Here is a 20,707-nt window from a genome sequence, read left to right on the forward strand (position 1 = left end):
ATTTTATTAAATGGCAGGGCAGGTTCGAGGGGCTGAATGGCATTGCCTACCTGGAGTGGTAACGTAGCTTCCCCTCCTGCAGCCAGAGTGGGGGTAGAGGATATCACAGCGGGCTTCCACACATCCAAAAGGCACTTAGAGCTGTAGCCTTCCTGCCTTTCGGGGCCATGTCCTCTTTGCTGCAGTCCTGGGCTGGAAGCGGCTGTACTTTAAATGTGGTGCCTGGCATGATGAAGCGGCGAGGTGATGGTGTGGCGAGAGAATGAAAGCCCACCTGCCATGGAAACAGCGTGTTTTCCGGGAATGCACAATGCGGTGGGTTTGGGACGATATGGCATGAAAACCCGCCATTGCGGCCGGCAGGTAAAACATCGTTTAAGCGTCGTCGATGGTAGTGCCATTGAATGTCAAGGGGAGATAGTTAGATTGTTGGAGATGGTCATTGTCTGTGACACTTGTGTGGCACAAATGTTACTTGCCTGAATGTTATCCAGGTCTTGCTGCACATGGACACGGACTGCTTCAGTATCTGAGGAGTCATGAATGGTGCTGGACATTCTGCAATCATCAGTGAACATCCCCACTTTTGATCTTATGATGGAGAGAAGGTCACTGCACTGTTCCATCAAACTACTAGAACAAGCACAGCACAGGTTAGATACAGAGCAAAGCTCCCTCTACACTATTGCATCAATCACTCTTAAGGCAGCTCTGAACAAGTAGATACAATGCAAGGATTCCTTTATCCTGGGTCTAAACAATTGGAAAATTTATCCTATATAATTCGACCTACCTATGATACAGTAACAGAACCCTTTTCAGTAAGTATTGAGCATGATCTTGGTTACTTAGAAGTGACTGTGATCCACTTACAGCAGCATAAGGCTCAAGTGCCAACCGCAGATGAACAGCCCACATCATTCTCTATCTAGGCTCAAAGCTGAAGACGGAGATGTGGAGGTGAGGTAGCAGGTGACTGCACCTGTGAAAATACATCATCCACGTTTCATGAAAGGGAAAGATAGGGGAATGAAAATGGAAAAGGGGAAGGCATTATGAGTCAAAAAACCTTGGCATGTGGGTGGAAATGTTTAACTAATGGACATTTTAGGATTCAGTACGTGGGTAATTTGAGATTTGATGTGGTAAGTGTAACATGCTTGGGAGAAACAAGTGACTGAACCTATGGTTCTGAAAACTCTCCACCACTGGAGCTTTCTCTTCACATATTGTCTGGGTCTGTTGCAATCTACTTAATGAAGGATTTCTATTATTTGTCAACAACTCCATTAGCACGATTCCACTAGAAGGATGGTAGAAGGTAATCTAGACAGATCCTTTTTTTTTTTCATCTTCTGACATTCCTATTTGCAGAAGAGATTCACTACAAGAGTGCCAGGGCTGAAGGCCTTCTATTACATAGAGCAGAGAACGTCAAGAGAACATTTAATACAGTTGTTCAACATGGTGAATGGATTTGATAGTGTAAGTAAAAAGAACCTGTTTCCAGTGGCAGGTCAGTAAGCAGGGGACACAGATTTAAGATGATTGGTAAAAGAACCGGGCACAACATGAGGAAACGTTTTTCACACAGTGCTCCAGAATGCAGTGCCCGACAGGGCAGTAGAAGCAGATTCTATAGGAACTTTCAAAAGGATAAATGCTTAAGAGGAAATCTATTTACAGGGCTATGGGGAAAGAGCAGGGGGAGTGGGAGCTCAACCAAACAGTTGGCACAGGTAGGATGGGCCGAATGGTCTCCTTTTGTGTCACGTCATTCTGTGATTTGGGATTGGCTGGGACTGGGGGAGGGAGCGTGAAGGTTAAAGGGCAGGGAAAACAAAATTGACCAACATTTTTTAAAAATGGGTTCATAGCCCTTTTAAAGCGCTTACTCTTCCTTCTCTCCTCAATACTCTGTGATTCAGAGTATGAAATAAACATCTCAGAGGGTAAATATGGAATGGATCGAGGGAGGCTCTGGAGAGAACTGTTGACGCAAAAATCCTCCACAATCGATTTCACTTTCGTTTTCCCCGCCCGGAGACTTAGCCCAGAAGCGGAAAGCCTGGCCAAGTGAGCGATCTTTACAATGAAACGCCGCGAATCCGCCCGCTTTGCCCCGGACAGGTAAGAGCCATAGACTTGGGGCGACAGGAACTCCCCCCCACCCTGTCCCTCTGAGCTCTCACTGTCGGATATTTCTTACAAGGAAAAGCGAAATCCTGCAGACGCTGTGCGACCTCTTGACTATTTCTGGCATGTTCTGTTTTCACTTGTCAGAAGGAAACTGGTTCGTAAAGCAGAACCGGTTTCTGGGCAAAGTTGTCAGGCTTTTTGACTTAGTGGCAAGGAAAATGTGCTTTTATGGTGGTTGGTGTCCTCTGATGGAAGGGGGGTGCCTGTGCCGAGGGATATGCCAGATTTCCAGGGTTTCGACTGGAGTGAGTTGAAGGGGCTGTGGCCGTTTAAAAGAGTTTCGAGTGACATGAGATGCCACTCTCGGATTTGGCCCATGAAAAGACGAGGGAGAATAGTGGTTAAAGAATCAGGGAGAGAGAAGGGAAGCAGAATTTTTTTCAACAGGACAAATTATGATCTGGAATGCACTGCCTGAAAGGCTGGAGGAAACACATTAAATAATAATTTTCAAAACAAAATTTATCGTGCAGATGAAAAAATTTTTACAGGACTATGGGGAAGGAGAAGGGGAGTGCGATTAATTGAAGATATACTATATAATATACAGTTTTTATGGCGCAGGAGGCCATTCAGCCCATTGAGTTTGTGCAGCCTCCATAGAGTGATACAGTCTCATTCCCCCTTCTCCCTCTTGAAATCATTGCTCACCTCTGCTTCCGCCACCCTCATAGACAGTGAGTTTCAGATCATTAACACTTGCTGTGTAAACATGCTTTTCCTCACATCCCCCATTGTATCCCTTGCACAAAACCTTAAATCTGAGTCCCCTTCACTAGCTAAAATCCTTCATCCCTGGAACCATTCTGGTAAATCCCTTCTGCTTCTTTAAGGGCCTTTGCATCCTTCCTAAGTTTGGTGACCCAGAACAAGATGCATTACCTCAGTTGTGACCTAAACTAGATATAATGGTTAAACATAATTTCCTTGTTTTGTACTTAATTCTATTCATGAAGCTCAAGATCCTATATGTATTGCTAACTACTCTCTCATTATGTCCTGTCACCTTCAAAGATATATGCACCACCAACGCACAGTGGCAGCAGCGTGTACCATCTACAAGATGCACTGCAGTAATTCACCAAGGCTCCTTCGACAGCACCTTCCAAACCCATGACCGCTACTGTCTAGAAGGACAAGGGCAGCAGATAGATGGGAACACCACCACCTGGAAGTTCCCCTCCAAGTCACTCACCATCCTGACTTGGAAATATATCGCTGTTCCTTCATTGTCACTGGGTCAAAATCCCAGGAACTCCCTTCCCGGCAGCACTGTGGGTGTACCTACACCATATGGACTGCCGTGATTCAAGAAGGCAGCTCACCATTACCTTCTCAAGGGCAGTTAGGGATGGGCAATAAATGCTGGCCCAGCCAGCAAAGCCCACAACCCATGAATGAATAAAAAAAACCTGAACCTCCATGTCCTCCTGTCCCTGCACACTCTTTAGAGCTCGGCCATTAAGTTTATATTGCTTCTGCTAATCTTTCTGCCAAAATGCATCATCTCACATTTCTTAATATTAACTTCCATCTGCTGATTGTCTGCCCATTCTACTAGCCTACTATATCTTTTTGCAGTCATTTGTTATCATCCTCACTGTTTGCCACACCTCCAAGTTTGGAGGTATCATCAACACATTTTGAACGTTGACCGTAATTCAATATCAAAATAATATAAAAAACAGTGGTCCTAGCACTGGCCCTTGTGGGAAACACCACGTCTACCATCCTCCAGTCTGAAAAACAATCATTTATCACCACTCGCTGTTTTCTGTCCATAAGCCAGTTTTTGTTTTATCCAAGCTGACATTGACCCTCTTATTCCATGAACATCAATTTTGTTAACCAGACTTTTATGTGGTACTTTGTCAAAAGCTTTCTTAAAATCCATATAGCCAACATCCATTTGATGCATCAATATTCTCTGTTACTTCATCAAAAAGTTCAATTGAATTAGTCAAGCAGGATCTGCCTTTTACAAGTCCTTGCTAGCCCTCCTTAATTAACTCAAACCTCTCCCAAGTTCATGTTGATTTTATTCCCTGATTATTGTTTCTAATACCTTACCCTACCACTGTTGTTAAACTGACCTGTCTGTTGTTACTAGGACTGTCCTTACACCCTTTCTTGAATAATTTGCCACTTGCCAACCTTTGGGATCTCCTGCTGTATCTGGGGAAAATTGGAAGATTATGGTAAGCCTTTCTGCTACCTCCATCCCCACTTCCTTTAGCAACCTGCTTGCAAGCTATCAGGACCAGATAACTTATCCACTCTAAGCATAGCTGTCCTCAGTACACCTTGCCTATTGTTTTTCAGCCCAGCCATTATCTTTACCATCTCTGCTTCTACCAACATTTTGTCAGCATCCTTTTCCTTCATAAATACCAATTTGAAGTACTTGCAGATGTTTCAAAGCACCAGTACAGGCACAATAGGCCGAATGGCCTCCTTCAGTGCTGACTCCCGAGATTCGGGGAAGGTTCCATTAGATTGGAAAATAGTGAATGTAACTCCTTTATTCAAAAAGGGAGGGAGACAGAAAGCAGGAAACTGCAGGCCAGTTAGCTTAACATTTGTCATAGGGAAAATGTTAAAAGCTATTATTAAAGATGATATAGCAGGTCACTTAGAAAAATTCAAGGTAATCAGACAGAGTCAACATGATTTTGTGAAAGAGAAATCACGTTTAGCCAATTTATTGGAGTTCTTTGAAGAAGTAACATATGCTGTGGATAAAGGGGAACTGGTGAATGTACCTTGATAAGGTGCCACATCAAAGGTTACTGCAAAAAAATAGAAGTTCATGTTGTAGGGGGTAACATATTGGTATGAATAGAAGATTGGCTAGCTAACAGGAAATAGAGAGTAGACATAAATGGGTCATTTTCTGGTTGGCAAGATACGATGAGTGGTGTGCCACAGGGATCAGTGCTGGGGCCTCAACTTTTTACAATTTATATCAATGACTTGGATGAAGGGACCAATGGTATAGTTGCTAAATTTGCTGATGATATAAAGATAGGTAAGATAGTAAGATGTGAAGAGGACACAAGGAAGCTACAAGGGATATAAATAGTCAAGTGAGTGATCAAAGACCTGGTAAATGGAGTATAATGTGGGAAAGAGTGAACTTGTCCATTTAGGCAGGAAAAATAAAAATAAAGCATGTTATCTAAATGGCAAGAGATTGCAGAGCTCTTGAGATGCAGAGGGATCAAGGTGTCATGGTGCATGAATTGCAAAAGGCTAGTATGCATGTACAGCAAGCAATTAGGAAAGCTAATAGAATGTTATCTTTTATTCCAAGGGGAATTGAATACAAAAGTAGGGAAGTTATGTTTCAGTTATACAGGGCGCTGGTGAGATCACATCTGGAGTACAGTGTACATTATTAGTCTCCATATTTAAGGAAGGATGTAGGAGAGGATGCTCCCTCTTTTGGGAGAATCTAGTACTGTTAAAAATAAGGGGTCGCCCATTTAGGACAGAGTTAAGAAATTTTTTCTCTTGGAGAATTGAGTCTTTGGAACTCCCTTCCTCAAAAGGCAGTGCGGAAGAAGTGTCTTTGAATATTTTTAATGCAGGGGTAGCTAGATTCTCGATAAGCAAGGGAGTGAAAGGGGGCGGGGGGTAGGTGGGAATGTGGGGTTGAGGTTATAATCAGATCAGCCATGATCTTATTGAATGCTGGAGCAGGCTCAAAGGGCCGAGTGGCCTGCTCCTGCTCTTAATTCGTATGTTCAATGTACGTACGTATGTTTGTATGAAAGATTTTATGGCCTTGAATTTCTCATAATGTGAAATAACCCTGTGCAAGTGGCCTGGGTCAGGTATCCCAACTCCAGGTATTGACTCCTGGGCTGTGTTTCCATTCCCGGACACCAACTCCCACTGGAACCAAAGAAAGGATCCGCTAAACAATGGTAATGGCTGATCACTGACTGTTTTCTTAGTTTTTAAAAAAATTACCTATTGCAAATACACCTTTCACAATCGGGCCTGAATGGTGATGACACCAGATGAAGCAGATTAAATAGCATTGCATGGTAAAATATTGGGCCCTCATCGGTAAATGCTGTTTCTGGCATGTTGAATTAAGTCATTTGTATTGATGGTGTAGCTGATAGCGGAGGACTGTGTTTCTGTCATCAGCTGCAGTTCTGCAGTTTTTCTGTTTGTTCATTTCCGGCTGGTTTAATGATGCCCACTGGCTTTCGAAAGGAGGAATTTCCTAATTGTGATGAACAGATTAAGAAGTCTGCCCCTCTGTCATATACAAACACGTTCTTTCTGCTGTTTGGAGGAAAAAAGTTAATAAACTTGAATAAAGGTTTAGGAATTTGTCCCCTCCAAATCATTTTGAAAGGTAAGCACCCAGATTTTAGTAGATATTGAGAGAGACGCAGTTTATCAGTTGGCTATCTTAAATTATACTCGTGCATCTTGGGAAATTGTGAACGTTGCACATGATCAGACTGCAGGCCTGTCTTCAGCTGCAGCAAATGATCAAATCCAAGGCTTTTGAAAGGGGCTCAGGCCATCAAGTAAGAAATTTAGTGAAGGTTTTAAGGCAAATTGAATACATTTTGGACTTAAATTTTAGTTATTGATGAAGAAAAGTTTGAATAAAATATTTTCAGAAATTGTGAGGAAAAGAATGGTGCAGTGACACCTAGTGGCCAGAGCTTTTATTACAAAGTGACAGGAGCAATTTGCCTAGGGTTTTTTTTTACAAAAGCAAAATACTGTGGATGCTAGAAATCATAAATAAAAACAGAAAATGCTGTAAATGTTCAGCAGGTTAGGTAGCACCGGTGGAGAAAGAAACAGAGTTAATGTTTCGGGTTGATGACCTTTCATCCCTATCGAACTTTATATTTCGATAATGGATATGTTGACAAGAGAGTGATGAGAAATAATGTTTTTGAAGAAGAGTACATGCAATTCCAAGATTAGTAATGATATTTTCTGCATGTAAGTGTATGTATATGTGCAGAACTGTGTTTTGAAAAAAATCAAATTTTCAAACTCATAAGGTGGGATTTGAATTCCAATTCTCTGGATTTCTAGTTCATAGGATCATCATCCTTCCATGTTCTCCTTCAAGTCGCATACCATTCTGACTTGAACTTATATTGCTGTTCCTTTGTTGTTATTGAGTCAAAATCCTCGAACTTTATACTCAGCAGCACTGTGAGAATGCTTTCAACACATTGCTGTGGTTCAATCACATTCTTGGGGCAACCAGGGATATGCAATACTTGCGAGCAACACTTGCTTTTTGAGAATGAAAAGAATTTTGCAAGTTAATTTAAAAAGTCAGTGAAGTAGAAGGAGAATTTCTACAGGTTAATCAAAAAGCTTCCTCTGTTACACCAAAGGGAACAGGAAGTGGCTTTTACTTTTGTTGGTTCATCGATTGTGTTATATCTTTCTCCAAGAGGTGCAGTCTGCAACCACCTGCCTCCAGAACCATAGCCTTTGCAGGCACTGCTGCTCTAAAAGGTACAAGACACTGACTCTTGAACTAGAGATCCTGTGCTGACAGTATCACCTTTTGTTAATGTGGTGCCCTGCAGCCATCCTCTGTTCTATCCACCTGCATGTGACTGTGTAGAATGCTGTAGTTGCTGCTCCTGCTACTGTGGATACTTATCTGGAAGAGGCTGCAACTCTTCATCAGTAGTCCACCCTACTTCAGAATATTCTATGACCCTGTGTAAACTCACAGTCGAAAAGATCAATTGCCCCTTAGAAGTCTTGGTCATTTCTTCAGAGCTTCCAAAGAAGTGTCATATTGGACTCAATGTTAACTCTGTTTTTCTCTCTCCACAGATGCTGCCAGACCTGCTGAGTTTTTTCCAGCACTTTGTTTTTATATCACTGAGACCGACTTATCTCTGTGCTCATTGTGAGCTCATTGTGTGCAAATTTGCTGCTACATTTCCTACGAGACAATAGTGACCACATTTCAAAATTTCATCTTTGGGATGTTCTGAGATTGTGACAGGGCTAAATGCAAGTTCTCTCTTTATTGGCAGTCTCTCATTCTGTAATAAGCAACAAAATGAGAAGAGGTTTTTTAGCCCAACAAGCCCACTTCTTCCACAGACCATGTACAATTTTGTCAGATCTACCCTAACCGTCCTAACCTTCTAAAGGAAACGTCCAAGAAAGTTTTTTTTGCCCCAGTCCCACAATGTCCATCCAGCCTTGCATTTGACTTAATTCATCCTGCACCATTTCCTTCCCCAGCTGCTCAGGAACCACTATGTTCCACAAGCATTTCACTGTATCTATCTCTGCTTATTGTTGTAACTTTCAATTCATCTACGCAGCTATCCAGCTCTGGGTTCTTAGAGGTCCTATTCTTATGGCGGCGCATAGAATCATATAGCACAGAGGTAGGCCATTTGGCCAATCTTGCCTGTGCTGGCTCTTTGCAAGCGTTGGCCAATTCGCCACACTCTCTGCTCTTTCCCTAGAGCCTTGCAAATATTTTCTATTTAAGTGTATATTATATTTTCTTTTGAAAGTTAGTATTGAATAATGCTCCCACCACCCCTTCAGGCATTGCACTCCAGATCATAACAACCTGTTCTGTTTAAAAAAATTCTGCATCTTCCCTTACCTGCTGTATCTAAGTTCAAAGCAAAATACTGCGGATGCTGGAAATATGAAATAAAAACAGAAAATGGGCTGGAAAAACTCAGCAAGTCTGACAGCATCTATGGAGAGAGAAACTGAGTTGATGTTTTGAGTCTGCGAACTCTGAAGAAGAGTCACACAGACTCAAAACGTTAATTCTGTTTCTCTCTCCACAGATGCTGTCAGACCTGCTGAGTTTTTCCAGCATTTTCTGTTTTTATGCTCGCTCTAAGCGTTGTTCGGACACATGTACACAATGTCAAAATAAAATTTAATTCAACTAAAGATTTGTGCTTCACAGATTCCAGGAACCAGGAATGATGTTACAAAATCCAAAGAAAATTCAGGTTCTGAATGTTCCCAAAACCATCCCTGTGCCACGGATGTTGGATAAACTGACCATTTATTTCCAGAAGCCAAGAAATGGAGGGGGTGAAGTGCTGGACGTGGAATATCCAACCAGTGTTAAAGACTGTGCTTACATCATCTTTGAGAAGGAGGAAGGTACTTGAGCTGACATTAGGAAGGGGCACTCATGTCTGGAGGGTATGTGGCTGGGAAGGTGGGTTGTGGTTGATGGCGAGCAGGAAGGGCACAAGCCGCGATTGAGAAGCGGAGGCTGGGATTGGTGGTATAAGACCATAAGACATAGGAGCAGAAATTAGGCCATTCGGCCCATTGAGTCTGTTCCGCCATTCAATCATGGCTGATAAGTTTCTCAACCCCATTCTCCTGCCTTTTCCCCGTAACCTTTGATCCCCTTACCAATCAAGAACCTATCTATCTTGGTCTTAAATACACTCAATGACCTGGCCTCCACAGCCTTCTGTGGCAATGAATTCCATAGATTCACCACTCTCTGGCTAAAGAAGTTTCTCCTCATCTCTGCATGGGGGTGATGCCCAGGATATGGGAGATGCAGAGGCTTGGATTAGGGCAAGTAGAGATCCAGATCTGCAGAAGAGTAGTGGTGGCAATCGCTGCTGTATGGATTACAATCAGAGGGTCAGTAACCCCAGAAGTATTCAGAGGGACCTGGGTGTCCTTGTACACAAATCTCAAAATGTTAACAAGCTGGTACAGCAAATAATTAGGAAGGCAAATAGACTATTAGCCTTTATCACAAACAAATTGGCATATAAGAGTAAAGAAGTCTTACTGCAATATTATAAGGCCTTAGTAAGACCTCATCTGAATTACTGTGTACATGTTTGGACTTCTTATCTAAGGAAGGATATATCTACTGTTGTGGCATCTTTGACCAATGGACCACAGGATGCTCAGGTACAGGTCACAATCATTTATTCGAGCAATTGCAAGGAGAGACCCATCTCAAGGCAGCTTGAGATAGCACTCTGCTAAATTACAAGCATACAGTTTAGTTTATACACTTCTGATCACGTACAAGATCAATGTTCAAATTCCAATCTTGTCAGCATATAGGTTACATCATACGTGCTCTTTCACGCAGGCAGAGACCTCTTCCCCCTGTCTAGGCTGGGACCACCTGTCCTTTTCTTATCTTTTGAAGAGCACACTTAATCTATGTTGTTGTCATCCTCTGACTCCAGTCCGGCTCCCAAGGCCTTTCTGTTGTTTGCAAGCCCTAAGGCTTTGCAAGGTTCATCTGGTAACCGTTAACTGTTAATGTGCTTGGTAGCACTGGCGTGCCTGGAGATTTTAAGTAATTCATTCCCTTTCAATAAATTCTTACTGTATTTCCTCTAACACTACCTTAGTGGAAGCACAACAAAGGTACCCAAACTGATGCCCGGGATTAGGGATTATTCTACGAGATAAATTGAGTAGACCAAGGCCTATGTTCCCTGGAATTTAAAAGAATGATAGGTGTTCTTATTGAAACATATAAAATTCTTAAGGGGTTTGACAGGGTAGATACTGGCAGGATGTTTCCCCTGGCTGAGGCGTCACAAACTAGGGGGTCATAGTATCAGAATAAGGGGTTGGCCATTTAGGACTGGGAGGAAGAGAAATTTCTTCACTCAGAGTTGTGAAGATTTGAAAGTTTCCACCTCTCAAAGTTGTGGGTGCTCAGTTGTTGAGTATATTCAAGAGAGGGATTAATAGATTTTTTGGGATTAAGGAAATTAAGGAGCATGGGGATAGTGTGGGAAGGTGGAGTTGAGGTAGAAGATCAACCATGATCTTATTGAATGGCAGAGCCAGCTCGAGGGTCTGAATAGAGCACAAGAAATAGGAAGCCAGGCATACAGTCCCTGAACCTGCTCACCATTCAATATGATCATGGATGATCTTCTGCCTCAACTCCACTTTACTGCCCACTCCTTTATTCCAAGAGACCAAAAATCTATCTACCTCAGTTTTAAACATGCTCAACAATGGAGCACGCACAACTTTCTGAGGTAGAGAGTTCCAAAGATTCACAACCCTTTGAGTGTCAAAATTTCTTCTCACCTCAGTCCTAAATGATTGACCCCTTGTTTGACACTGTATCCCCTTGTTTTAGATTCCCCAGCCATAGGAAAAAAACTCTGTGTCTACCCGGTCAAGCCCCTTAAGAATCGTGTACATTTCAATGAGATCACCTGCCATTTTTCTTAACTCCAGAGAGTATAGGCCCAATTTACTCAGCCCCTCAACATAAGACAACCAATTCCTCTCAGGGATCAATCTAGTGAATGTTTGCTGTACTGCCTCCAATGCAAGTATTTCCTTCTTTAAATATGGAGACAAAAACTGTGCACAGCGCTCACAAATATGGTCTCTCCAAAGCCTTTAACAATTGTAGAAAGACTTCCGTATTCTTTTACTTCAAGCACCTTGCAATAAAGGCCAACATGCTATTTACCTTCCTAGTTGCTTGCTGCTAACTTTCTGTGTGTTATACAAATACACTCAAGCCCCTCTGACCATCAACATTTAGAAGTTTCACCCGTTTCTAAAAAATAATCCTGCTTTTCTATTCTTACTATCAAAGTGAGTAACCTCACAGTTCCCCACGATATATTCCATCTGCCAGCTTGTTGCCCACTTGCTTAACCTGTCTGTATCTCTTTGCAGTCGCATTGCCTCCTCCTCAGAGTTTACATTCCCACCATCTTTGCATTGTCAGCAAACTTGGATACATTACACTCGGTCTGTTCATCTAAATCACTAATACTGATTGTAAATAGCTGAGGCCCAGCACTAATTCTTGCAGCGTTCCACTAGTTACAACCTGGCAATTTGAAAATGCCCCATTTATCCCCATTCTCTGCTTCCTATACTTTAACCACTCTTCCATTCATTCTAATATATCACCCCAACTCTGTGAGCCCTTATCTTGCATGTCAGCCTTTTATGTGGTATTTTATCGAATGTCTTTTAAAAATCCAAGTATACCACATCTACTGGCTTCCCTTTGTCTACCCTATTAGTTACATCTTCAAAAAGCTCTTAATAAATCTGTCGAACATGATTTTGTTTTCATAAAACCATGTTGATTCTGTCTGATCACACTAAGATTTTCTGAGTTTATTGTTGAGACTTTGTTAATAATAGATTCCAGCATTTTCCTCATGACTGATATCAACCTAACTAGGCTGTAGTTCCCTGTTTTCTCTCTCCCTCCTTTCTTGAACTGTATATCCCTCCTATTTCTCACATTGCTTTCTTATGTTAAGTGTGGAATTGGAAGAAGAACTTCTATGCTCCCTGTCTATGTAATTAGGGTAAGCATAGTTAAATTCTAACCTTATTGTAAGTGGCCTTCAGAGGTGCTACAGGCAGCATTCTCAGTTACCTAGTTAGGTCTTACCTACCTATGAGGTCATGGGATCTACTGTTGGTGTTCCTTAAAATTATTTCTTCCTTACAGATGCAAACAATGTCCTTAAACGGGAACATGTACTGGTGTTAGATGAGACAAAGTACAAATTGGAAGTACGTGAGGTTGAAAAAGGACACAGCAATGCTGATGATGAACAGGTATATACTTTAGGGGAGAAGTAATTCCGTTCTAGCCAAAATCAGGTACCAACTTAATTCTGGTCTTAACTTTACACTAAATTTGATTGAAATTTGTTTGAGTGGAAGTAATTTCAGGGCACCAGGCAGGCAGCCCGATGCTGCTCGCCAGTTGAGGACTGACACATTCCATGGAGCATCTTTCAACAGAACTGGGAGAACAATTTATAGGCAAGTACAGAGCAAGTGAAAAAGGGGAGGGGGGGTGGGAAAGAACAAGGAGAGGTCTGTGATAGTGTGGAGGGCAGAAGTGAATACATGACTAAAGGAGTGATGATGCAAGGCAAGTGGTAATACGACAAATAATGAAAGAAGAGTGCAGTCTAGGTGCAAATGTTTACAGTAGAACCATTACCAGCACCTGTAGCCTGAGAAAATGGACTGTGACCTAAATTGTTGAATTCAGTATTGGGACCGTCAAGGCTGTCAAGTGCATAATCAAAAGATGAGGTGCTGTTCCTCGAGCTCGTATGGAGTATCATTGGAATTGATAAGCTGAGGACAGTGAAGGAAGAGTAGGGGCAGCATTTAAAGTGAGAAACCTGGAAACTTGGGATCATGCTTACAGACTGAATGGAGGTGTTCACTTAGTAATGACCCAGTCTGTGTTTGGTCTTCCCAGTATAGAGACGAGACCATGAGCATGAATATAATAAGCTAAGTTGGAAGGAGTATGTGCAAATTGGCATTTCACCTGGAAGAACTGTTTATGGCCTAAGATGGTGGGAAGGAAGGCAACGAAGAGTATGTTGTGTTAATTAGATGTTCCTTTTTGACCTATCAGGTGATGCTGTTTGTGAGTACAAAACTGGACACAAGCCACTTTCCCAAAGGGAAGGCTCGTCAATTAATCTTCAGACATGATTTTCAAGTTGCAAATTCCAAAGGCTGCATTGTGGAGATCAAAGGTTCTTTCTCTTCTTTAAAGAACCTTCGGAGTGACCTTATGAACTTGATTCTCCATCAATCACCACAAGAAGTCGCCGATCTAAGACATTCAGCCAATAAAAGGAGACTCGATAAAGATGAGAAATACTTGCAATCTGGAGCATTTAGAAATTACAGGCAAACAAATGTCTCTGGTAGTAGCTCAGATTCATCAACAGCCAGCGAGGGGGATGATTATGGTGCTGGCAAGTTTGCCTTGAATATCCAATCAAGATCTTCTGTGTCAAGAATCAATTCTGATAAAAACAATAGTTCCCCATTGCCTTTGGTTTCTTCTCCAGCTTCTCTGCCAGTTACCAGCTACAATGACATTGAAGATGTATCTCCATACACTCATAGGAGCACACTTGGACTTCAGGAGACAGTGGGGCATAGCAGCACTGAAAAGTATGATAGTAGCCTCAATGCATATTCATCTCATTCTTCAACTAGCTATTCTTCACCTCACTTAAGCTTCACTGTTGATAAATTGATTTTCAATTACCTGCAGGCTTTTGGCACGAAAGAGTTTCATCTTCTTTTTGAAGCATGTCCCAATAACATTGAAACGGTTTGTGATGGTGAGCTGCATACGGTAAATTTATACCCAATAGGAGCAGCGACCAATTGCCTTGAAAGGCTATCCCAAATCAAGTCAGCGATTTGTGAACATATCAGTGAAATCCAACCGGTACTGAGGATACATCAGGTTGATCTAACTGTGATGAAACCCTCTGAGAAGAAGGAGATATTGCACAGGTGCAGCTTGGTCAATCAAAAATTGACAAGAGTTCTGTTGAAAGAAAATCATAAAACCATAAGTTTGGTGGGGCCATCAGCTGAGAGTTATAATGTACGGCAATATATTTTGGGGGAAAGTCCTACGCTCTCACCAACTGGAAGCAGTGGACCATGTCAGCGAGGGAGGAGATTGAATCGCTCAGGAAAACACGCCAAGCGCAACTCTTCATGCCCTCCAACTAGTAATGAAAAACCTTTGGATGATTCCAATGCCAACCTCCCAGAAAACAAAAATACCAATCAAACCCAGGTCCAAACCGCTGACCAAAGGAAGATCCTTTCAAGAAAACCAAGTTCTGACTGTGCCTATCAAAAACGGCGGTCCTCATCAGAGAGCAGGAAGACACCAAACAAGCAGAAGCCTCCAAATGACTTTGATGTTCAAGATTCACAAACCAAAGCAGGCAGAAGTTTTGAGGTTCAAACAATGCAGGGCAACAAAGAGTCAAAGTTCCCAGGGGCCCGTCAAAGCTTGACCCCAAATCCCAAAATAACTTTTAATAAAAGTAAGAAGGGAGGAAAACCAGGAATAGCTATCTAACATCCCACAGGTTTGTTCTTGGGACATTGCTGTTTCATTTTCCCCCTCAGCTAAGGAGCATCAAATTGGGATACAAGAGGAGAAATTGAAAATTTTGTAATGTGTTATTTTCTCTTGGGGGAAGGGGTGAGTTTTTCTTTAGTTGTTGCATTACAACAGTGGCTACACTTCAAAAGTTCTTTCTTGGCTGTAAAGCACTTTGGGACCTCTTAAGGTTGCGAAAGGTGAGATATAAACACAAGATCTTACGTTCTTTTCTTCTTTACAAATGATGTCCACTCTCGCTGATCCTGCAAAGTGCACCAGAGTCAGTGCTGTAGGGTGTAACTGTCAGAATAATGGCTTATGGGTACTGTAGTCTTTGTTTCCCTCACCCTGATCGTTACAATATTTAATTGTTTAAAATCTCCAGCGTTGTTTGCCTCTAACCTTCTATCCAGCTCCCAGTTCAGGTGCTAATTACTCTGGCTGAAGAACTACTCACAAATATCTGTCCTGCATTTGCCTTTAGCTAGTTTGTTCCGTATGTCCCCCTATCCTGCAGACATGGCTCAAAAGAGGCTCCTTCTTTGAGAGAACTGGAGGAAAACAGTTATAATCATGAGATAATTTTGCTTTAGCAGTATGTAGGCCCAAAATTGACATATAATACATGCCAACATTGGTGTATTATATGCAGCATGATATTGACGTTAACTAACTAATGATACAAAGATTATGAGTTCAAATCCCTCTATGGCAATTTGAAAATTTAAAGTCAGACTTTTTATAATTTGGAAATAAGAGACAGGTTTCAGTAAAAGCGACAATGAAGCAGCCAGATTGTTATAAAAACCCAACTGGTTCACTAATGACCAGATGTGAAGGAAACCTGCCAACTTACTCGGTCTGGCCTATTAAAGGTGCTCTGTAAAAGTGATTTGTTACATGTGACTCTGGTCCCACATCAGTGTGGTTCACTCTTAATTGTTGTCTGAATCCATTCATAAGACCATAAGACGTAGGTGCAGAAGTAGGCCATTCGGCCCATCGAGTCTGCTCCGCCGTTCAGCAAGATCATGGCAGATCTGATTATCCTCAGCTCCACTTTCCTGCCTTTTCCCCATAGCCCTTGATTCCCTTACTGATTAAAAATCTGTCCATCTCAGCCTTGAATATACTTAATGACCCAGCCTCTACAGCCCTCTGCGGTAAAAAAAAATCCACAGATTGACTACCCTCTGAGAGAAGAAATTCCTCCTCATCTCTATTTTAAAGGGGCACCCCTTACTCTGAGCTTATGCCCTCTGGTCCTAGATTCTCCCACAAGGGGAAACAACCTCTCAGCAGCTACCCTGTCAAGCCACCTAAGAATCTTATATGTTTCAATAAGGTCACCTCTCATTCTCCTAAACTCCAGTGAGTACAGGCCCAACCTACTCAACCTCTCCTCATAAGAAAATCCCTCCATCCTGGGATCAACCCAGTGAACCTTCACTGGACTGCCTCCAATGCCAGTATATATCTCCTTAGATAAGGGGACTAAAACTGTTCACAGTATTCTAGGTGTGGTCTAACTAGTGCCTTGTTTAGTTTTAGCAAGACTTCCCTATTTTATACTCCATTCCCTTTGAAATAAAAGCCAACATTCCTGTTGCCTTCCCTATTGCCTGTTGAACTTGTAGGTTAGCTTTTTGGGATTCATGGACGAGGACCCCTAAATCCCTCTGTGCTGCAGCTTTCTTCAGCCTTGCTCTATTTAAATAATATTCAGCTCCTCCATTCTTCCTGCAAAGTGCATAACCTCACACTTTTCCACATTATATTCCATCTGCCACGTTTTGGCCCACTCACTTAACCTGTCTCTATCCCTCTGTAGACTCTTTGTGTCATCCTCACTGCTTGCCTCCCCTATTTTTGTGTCATCTGCAAACTTGGTGATAGTACTTTCATTTCCCTCATCCAAGTCATTAATATATATTGTGAATAATTGCGGTCCCAGCACTGATCCCTGTGGCACTCCACTAGTTATAGGTTGCCATCCTGATGACCCCTGTATCCCAACTCTCTATCACCTATTAATTAGCCAGTCCTCTGTCCATGCTAATATACTACCCCCAACACCATGAGCTTTTATCTTATTAAGTAGCCTTATGTGTGGTACCTTATCGAATGCCTTTTAGAAATCCAAATATATTACATCTACTGGTTCCCCTTTATCTATCCTGCTTGTTACCTCCTCAGAGAATTCTAATAAATTTGTCAGGCATGATTTCCCCTTCATGAAGCCATGCTGACTCTGTTAGGTTAGAGTATGTATTTCTAAATGATGTTCTATTACATCCTTTATATTAGACTCTAACATTTTCCCAATGACAGATATTAAGCTAAGTGGCCTGTTTTTTGTCTCCTTTTTTAAATAAGGATGTTACATTAGCAGTTTTCCAATCCTCTGGGACTTTTCCAGAATCTAAGGACTCTTGGAAGATTATTACCAGTGCATCCACTATCTCTGCAGCTACTTCCTTTAATATCCAAAGATGCAGCCCATCAGGTCCAGGGGACTTATCAGCCTTTAGGCCCATTAGTTTCCCTTGTACTTTTTCTCTAGTGATAGCTATTGTATTTATTTCCTCCAATTGAATCAAATCTCTAAATGCTGTATTCAAGAAGAAGACCCACCACCACCTTCTCAGGGCAAATACAGATGGCCTGTAATTGCCAACCTTGCCAGTGATGCCCACGTGCTCAGAATGTATAAAGGCTTGAAATTTCATTTTGTATAATTCTTTATTTGTGAAGTCACCTCTGATTCACCATCTCTCAAAGCTGAAGAGTTTGCACCTTTCTTATAACTCAAGTAATCTGACATGAGGGAAAACGTCATGGTCCCTTTGCTGTACTGCTTGTAGTGACAGCTTAGGTACATGCTGGAAGACATGTGCTTGTGGAACTGGATCCCAGTATGAGTGAGCCCCTTCAGGAGTGGACCCAGGAAACTGGAGGAAAACAGTTATGATTGTGAGATAATTTTGCTTTAGCAATATGTATGCTCCAAATCAATATATAAAGCATGGCGACATTGGTGTTGTTATATCACTACCTAAATACCTTAATAAAGGCATGAAAATTTATAACTTTTGACTGGCCAATCTTGTTTGAAGAAAAAGTAGTTCACCCCTCAGAGCATCACTGACAACAGGTGATCTATGTTGTCTGAGTTGATTGGAAAACACCTGCAATCTTTGACTTGTCATTCTAAAGACAGGATGAGGTCAAACCACAATGAATTTCCTCCTGATAAGCAGACACATGTGCATGCTGCAGCTTGTGACGAGCCAAGACCGAATGCATTTGACCGCTGGCGCCTCAGACAAATAATAGTGTTATTTCAGTTATCAGAAAATTGGTTATTTTCCTGCTTTCTACTTTTTAAAAATTATTCATTCATAGGATGTGGGCATTACTGGCACAGCCAGAATGTATTGCCCATCCATAACTGGCCTTGAGAAAGTGCTGGTGCCTTCTTGAACTGATGCAGTCCATCTAGTGTGGGTACTCCCACAGTGCTGTTAGGATGGGAGTTCCAGGGCTTTGACACAGCAACAATGAAGGAATGGCCAATACTTGGAAGTTAGAATGGTATGTAACTTGGAGGGAAAGTTGGTGATGTGGTGTTCCTATGCACCTGCTGTCCTTTACTTCTAGGTAGTAGACATTTGGGAGGTGATGTCAAAGAACCTTTGGTGAGCTGCTGCACTGCAGCTTGTGTATGATACACACTGCAGCCATTGTGCACTAGTAATGAAGGGAGTGAATGTTTAAGGCGGTTGATGGGGTGCCAGTCAGGCAGGTTGCTTTGTCCTTGGTGGTCTTGAGTTTTTTGAGTGTTGTTGCAGTTATACTCATGGAGAGTATTTCATCACTCTCTTGTGCCTTTTAGATGATGGAAAGGCTTTAGAGAGTCAAGAGATGACTTGGTGATGATTTCACTGCAGAATATCCGCCCCTGACCTTCTCATGTTGCTGCAAAATTTATGCAATTCCAGAAAAGTTTCTGGTCAATGGTGACCCTAGAATATTGAAGAGTAAAATTTCAATGATGGTAATGCCATTGAATGTCAAGGGGAGATGTTTAGGTTCTCTCTTGTTGGAGATGGTCATTGCCTGGCACCTCTGTGGCATAAATGTTACTTGCCACTTATCAATCCAAGCCTGAATGCTTTCCATGTGGGTATGTGGACACAGACTCTTTGATATTTCAGGAATGCAAATGATACTGAACATTATGCTGTCATCAGCAAAAATGCCCATTTCTGACCTCATCTTGGAGGGAAGGGTATTGATGCAGCAGCTGAAGGTGGGCCTAGGTCATTGTTCTGTGAAAGTTCTACATCAACGTGCTGGGGTTGAGATTATTGACATCCAACAACCCCAACCCATCATCCTCCATGCTAGGTATCACTCCAGCTGGTGAAGGATCTTCCAGCTGATTCCTATTGACTTCAATTTTACTAGGGCTCCTTGATGCTCCAGATTGTCTTGATGTTAAGAACAGTCACTCTCGCCTCACCCCTTGAACTCAGCTCTTTAATCCATGTTTGGAGCAAGGCTGTAATTCGATCTGGGGCCCAAGTGGTCCTGCTGGTGGATTGGTAATTGGCCAGAATGAATTTGTCCTTTTTTTTTTGTCGGCCCAACATACTCGGGCAATTTTCACAGTCAGGTAAATGTCAATATTGTAGCTGTATTGGAACAGCTTGACTAGAGGCGTGGCTAGTTCTGGAGCTCAAGTCTGCAGCACTATAGGCAGAATATTTCAGGAACCATAGACTTAAGTATCTCCAGTGTGCTCAGCCATTTCTTGATACCATATGGATTGAAGCTAATTGGCTGAAGATTGGCATCTATGATGGTGGGGACCTTAGGAGGAGTCGCGATGGATCATCCACTTTGCACTTCTGGGAATAGATGGATGTAAACACTTTTGCCTTATCTTTTTCATTTGTGTTGGGATCCGCTATTTTTGAAGATGAGGATGTTCACAGAGCCTCCTGTCCCTATTAGTCGTTTTAATTGTCCAATGTTCACAACTGGATGTAGCAGTACTGCAAAGCTTTGATCTGATCCATTGGTTGTGGGATTGCTCAGCTCTATCGCATGCTGCTTCTGCTGATTGGCATAAAGGAAGTTCTGTGTTGTAGCTCCACCAGGTTGGCATCTCATTTTTTGCTAAGCCTGGTGTTGCTCCTGTCATGCTGTTCTATACTGCTCATTGAATCAGGGTTAACTCCCAGGCTTGATAGTGATCGTAGAGTGAGGGAAATTCTGGGCCATGAAGTTACAAATTGTGGTGGAATACAACTCTGCTGCTGATGGCCTTAGCATCTTATGGATGCCCAGTTGTGAGCCACTATCACAGAATCACAGAATTGTTATGGTGCAGAAGAAGGCATTAAGCCCATTGTGTCTGCACCAGCTCTCCAAATGAGCATCATGGCTTAGTGCCATTCTCCTGCTTTTTCCCCATACCCTTGCACATTGTTTCTATTCAAATAATCATCTTTTGCCCTCTTGAATGCCTTGATTGAACCTGCCTCTACCACACTTCCAGGCAAT

General features: G+C 42.1%; 1 protein-coding gene across 2 annotated transcripts; it reads left to right on the plus strand.

The window, feature by feature from the left end:
• The first annotated feature begins 1,854 nt into the window (after positions 1–1,854).
• On the plus strand, positions 1,855–18,225 carry LOC144679917 (uncharacterized). 2 transcript variants are annotated; one of them, XM_078540881.1, is made up of 4 exons: positions 1,855–2,130; positions 9,155–9,357; positions 12,692–12,801; positions 13,625–18,225. In XM_078540881.1, the coding sequence occupies exons 1-4, from the start codon at positions 2,093–2,095 to the stop codon at positions 15,107–15,109; spliced, it is 1,836 nt and encodes a 611-aa protein (XP_078397007.1). In that variant the 5' UTR covers positions 1,855–2,092; the 3' UTR covers positions 15,110–18,225. The 2 variants fall into 2 exon arrangements, with proteins under 2 accessions (XP_078397007.1, XP_078397008.1); XM_078540882.1 differs by lacking the exon at positions 1,855–2,130 and adding an exon at positions 2,177–2,236.
• The last annotated feature ends 2,482 nt before the right edge of the window (positions 18,226–20,707 follow it).

This window comes from Cetorhinus maximus, chromosome 4 (genome assembly GCF_964194155.1).
Source record: "Cetorhinus maximus chromosome 4, sCetMax3.hap1.1, whole genome shotgun sequence".
Taxonomy (NCBI): domain Eukaryota; kingdom Metazoa; phylum Chordata; class Chondrichthyes; order Lamniformes; family Cetorhinidae; genus Cetorhinus; species Cetorhinus maximus.

What these genes read in the sequence shown, in the direction of transcription:
- LOC144679917 (XM_078540881.1), top strand. Translation starts at nt 2,093, where the DNA reads ATGAAACGCCGCGAATCCGCCCGCTTTGCCCCGGACAG. An exon ending in GCCCGCTTTGCCCCGGACAG is followed by an intron (nt 2,131 to 9,154) that starts GTAAGAGCCATA and finishes TGTGCTTCACAG; the next exon opens with ATTCCAGGAACCAGGAATGA. An exon ending in CATCTTTGAGAAGGAGGAAG is followed by an intron (nt 9,358 to 12,691) that starts GTACTTGAGCTG and finishes TCTTCCTTACAG; the next exon opens with ATGCAAACAATGTCCTTAAA.